We start from the raw sequence: 4,032 nt of genomic DNA, 5'->3' as shown, positions 1-4,032 counted from the left end.
TGGGGTCGGGGCCCGGGCGGGGGCGACGGGCGGCTCCGGAGCGCGGGGACACGGCGGGACCGGCGGGAGCCGAGGCGGTGGCTCCGCTCAGCGGCACCGGGGAGAAAGGCAGCGGGGGCTGCCACCGCCACCGCCCCCCGGCCCTCACCGGAGCTCCCCTCGGGGGAGGGGTCTCCCCCCGGGGACCCCCGCCCGGTGCCGGTGGCCCTGACCCCGCCGTCCTCACCCCCCCCGAACCCCGGGGGGACGCTCAGCTCCGCGGCCCCGGGGCACCCACCGGGACGGTTCCCCTGCAGCCGGGGGGGGTTCCCATTCGGGGGGGGCTGGGGTCAGGCCGGGGCGCTGCCGCATGTGCCGGAGCCTTCCACGGGCCAAGAGCCGGATCCGGTTTTGGCTTCGGACGGAGCAGCGCAGAAATCCCCCGCGGCCGGTGCCAGGTCCGGCAGCTGCGACGGGCTGTTTCCTCCCGCCCGCCCTCTTTGTGCCGGGAACTTTTGACCCCCTTTTATAAACCGAATATTTAAAAACACTTGGCCTACGCTGCGGAAACCCCCCCGGCTTCCCCTGCGCTGCCCCTTCCTGCCCCCCCCGCCTCCCCAAAGCTGCACATAAAAGCGAGTCCCGGCCCCGGCCCCGGCCGAGCAGCGTCGGCCCCACAGAGCCCACGGACCCCACAGCCGGGCAGAGGCACCGCCGGGCTCCACGGCAGCCATGGGGCTGAGTCCCACTCCCGTCCTTGTCCTCGCTCTGCTCCTGCTGCTGGGGGCCATGGTGAACGGTGAGCAAACCCCCCCAGGGGATGGGGACAGGTTGGGGCAGTGACATCCCCAGCACAGAGAGGGGGGGGGTCCTGCCCAGCCCCCCAATTCCTGCCTCTGTTGGCAGCCAGGGCTGCAGTGGGCTATGGGGAGGGGTCCAGGGATGCCGGGGGGACCACTGGGGTGACCCTCCCCAGGCGATGCCCACCTCACCCGGCCTCTCTCTTTCCCGTGTGACAGGGCAGCCCCGGGGACGCATCCTGGGGGGCTACGAGGCCAAGCCCCACCTGAGGCCCTACATGGCCTCGCTGCAGCTGGACGGGCAGCACGTCTGCGGGGGCTTCCTCATCGCTGAGCAGTGGGTGCTGAGCGCTGCCCACTGCACCGAGGAGACGTGAGTGCTGGGGGCGAGGGGGGGGTCAGCACAGGGGCTGCTCCGTGCTGGGGGGGCTGATGGCCTCAGGCCACATCCTTCTCCAGAGCCCCGACCCCAGCATCGGGGCCCCGGTGACACCCTAGGAGGTCCCAGCACCCCACGGAGGGGTCTCTGTCACCCCATTTCCCTGGCTGGGTGCAGTGACACCCCCAGCTCCGCGTGCCCCACGGGGTGGGCAGAGCCCCCGTGCCCCACGCGCTGCCTCTCTTCCAGGGATGGCAGAGTCTTCCAGGTGCTCCTGGGCGCTCACTCCCTCATGGAGCCGGAGCCCCACAAACGCCTGTACCGGGTGCGCGCCCAGTTCCCCCACCCCGGCAGCAACATCCACAACAACAAGGACGACCTCCTCCTCCTCCAGGTGGGCTTGGGGACGCCGGGACCCTCCTCCTCCTTGTAAATCCCTCTGCCCCTTGGGACCCCCCCCAGGGTCACTGAATGCGGTGGTGTTGCTGAAGGTCACCATGTTCTCCTTGCCCATGGGGCTGCGGGGGGCCAGCAGGTCCACGTCCACGCTGGCCCGCTTCAGGCTGCCCAGGGAGTTCTTCTCCCGCGGCACCGGCCGCGCCGCCTCCTCCAGCCGCGTCTGGGGGTTCAGCTCGTCGGTGCTCACCGACTTGTTCTGGTGGTAGACAGAGTCGTGGCCCCGCTGCGTCAGTGCCCGCAGCGCGTCCTTGGCTGGCGCCGGCACCGGGACCCTCTCCGTTGGGGCTCGGAAGTTGCCAACAGCGTGGTAAGCCTGAGGAGAGGGGACGGGGGGTCAGCACAGCTCTGCACCCAGCATCCTTCCCCCCCCGAGCCCCTGCAGCCACCCGAGGGCAGGGACTGGCACCCACCAGGTAGGCAGCGATGCCGGAGCCGATGAGGAAGCCCACGTAGACGTCGGCGGGGTGGCTGCGGTACTGGGTGATCTGGGTCAGGCCGCAGATGCCGGCGGCGATGGCGAAGGCGAAGACCAGGATGGGCTTGAGGAGCTTGGTGCTGTCCGAGATGATGGAGTTGAAATACATCTGGCGATAGCGATGGTGATGGGGTGTTAGTCACGGCTCGTGGCACCCGCTGCCACCACGGCACCACGGCCTCCCCCTCCCCGGCCCCCGGCTGTGCACAGAGTTCTAGGGGGGCACATGGAACTGCAAGTGCATGGGTGTGAACGCACCCACACCTCGACACAGCACACGTGTGTCCGGCAGAGCTTGTCTGTGCACGGGAAGGGGGGTGCTGACAGGAGGGGGACGCTGCTGCCCAGCGGCACGGAGCTGGCACAGCCCCCAGAGCTGGCACAGCCCCCCGAGCCGGCACACACCGAGCAGTGCCGAGAACTCACCGACACGTAGACGGCAGCGAAAGCGGAGAGCGTGGCGTGCTGGGACGGGAACGTCTTCCTGCGGGGAGATGGGGGGCACGGTTGGGATGGGGCAGGGGGGTGGCATTGTGGCGTGGGTCTCACCGCCCCCAGCACGTACCTGGCGGAGAGGATGGCGTGCTTGTCCGTGCCCGAGCAGATGTCCTGGGTGATGTAGGGGTTGGCGTCGCAGGGGGTGCCCAGCAGCGTGTAGTTGGGCTTGCAGACGGTCAGGAAGAAGGGCGCGTGGTAGCCCGTGGCCAGTTGGATAACGTCTGTCACCAGGGCCGTGGCACAGAGCCCGAACACGTGGACGCCTGGGGAGGGCAGGAGCAGGGCAGTGGGTCACTCCTGTCCCACACAGGGCTCCCAGGGACCACCCAGCCTGGGGGCACCAAAGCCGCTGGGAAGGGTCCAAGCGCGGTGGCCGGGGCCTGGGAGGGACATTCACTCCTGCTGTCGCACCCAGGGTGCCCCCGCGTCCCCTTCACACCTGGGACTCTCAAACCAGCTCCTGCAGTGGGCAGAGCTCCTGCCCACTGTGGCACAACGTACCCACAAACCTTACGGTGCGGCGCAGGAAGGAGTTGAAGTTGCAGCCGCCGGCGTTGATGCTGCCCTCGGCTCCGGCGCGTCCCTTCAGCCGGGACTGCAGGCAGTACACGATGCCCTCCCCGACCATGATCTGGGGAGGAACCGGTGGCTCAGGGGGTGCCAGTGGTGCCACCACGTTGATTCAGGGCACTGCCAGGCTCCCCGCACCCGTCCCCTGGTGCTGCTGGCACTGGGACCCCGAGCCCCAGCTCCATCCTCATTCCCCCCAGCAGGATGAGCCCTGGGACGCACCGAGGCGGCGGGGGCGGCGAAGGCCAGGCTGAGCAGCATGAGCAGCGGGATGAGCTCCTCATTGGTCTCCACGTAGGGCATGGAGAGTGCCCGGTCGTAGCACTGGAAGCCCACCTTGGCCGGCTTGAAGAGGTCCGTCAGCTCCAGGAAGTAGAGTGTCACGATGGAGGAGGCCACGATGGGCAGCTGGAGGGGTGAGAGTGTGGGGACCATCGTGCCACCCACAACGATGGGCACCGGCACCGCGGAGCCCCACCGGGAAGGGGCAAAGCCCCCAACCCCTCCATGCCAGGGCAGGACCAGGGCCTGGGGCTGGACCCCCCGGCTCAGTCCCTCACCTCCAGCCCCCCACCCCCACACACCCACCTCCACGAAGTAGAAGCAGGGCAGGAGCGTCATGCTGTCCTTGGGAGCCCTGGCCTTCTCCTTGGGGGGGATCATGGTCCTGGGGCTGGCGCCGGGGTCCCACCGGGCTGCACCTCCACCCTGACGTGGGGCAGCATCGTCACCCCCGGCTCTCGGCCCTACTGGGGGGGCGGGCAGCCCCCGTGCTCACCTCGCTGCCCCCCTGCAGCTGCTCGGCGAGGAGAAGCTGCTGGTACCCGGGGGGGCCCCCACCGGGAACCCCCAGGCATCACCGGGGGGGGGGG

At 69.7% G+C, this 4,032-nt stretch overlaps 1 protein-coding gene across 6 annotated transcripts in view; it reads right to left on the bottom strand.

Moving 5' to 3' along the window:
* PLPPR3 (phospholipid phosphatase related 3) overlaps nucleotides 1–4,009 on the bottom strand; it is a 10,100-nt gene extending 6,091 nt beyond the window's left edge. Inside the window, exons 1-7 of one of the 6 annotated variants that reach the window (XM_014958585.1) lie at nucleotides 3,749–4,006; nucleotides 3,383–3,568; nucleotides 3,100–3,221; nucleotides 2,658–2,853; nucleotides 2,519–2,576; nucleotides 2,028–2,201; nucleotides 1,655–1,930 (exon numbers count right to left, since the gene is read on the bottom strand). In XM_014958585.1, coding sequence (XP_014814071.1) covers nucleotides 1,655–1,930; nucleotides 2,028–2,201; nucleotides 2,519–2,576; nucleotides 2,658–2,853; nucleotides 3,100–3,221; nucleotides 3,383–3,568; nucleotides 3,749–3,823 — 1,087 coding nt within the window. In that variant the 5' untranslated portion in view covers nucleotides 3,824–4,006. Of the gene's footprint in view, nucleotides 1–1,654; nucleotides 1,931–2,027; nucleotides 2,202–2,518; nucleotides 2,854–3,091; nucleotides 3,222–3,382; nucleotides 3,569–3,748 lie in introns of all 6 variants that reach the window. The other 5 variants (XM_014958584.1, XM_014958583.1, XM_014958582.1 and 2 more) reach the window with 5 other exon arrangements.
* Between the last annotated feature and the right edge of the window lie 23 nt (nucleotides 4,010–4,032).

This window comes from Calidris pugnax, unplaced genomic scaffold, assembly GCF_001431845.1.
Source record: "Calidris pugnax isolate Ruff unplaced genomic scaffold, ASM143184v1 scaffold425, whole genome shotgun sequence".
Classification (NCBI taxonomy): domain Eukaryota; kingdom Metazoa; phylum Chordata; class Aves; order Charadriiformes; family Scolopacidae; genus Calidris; species Calidris pugnax.
This window is presented reverse-complemented; position numbering and strand designations above follow the sequence as displayed.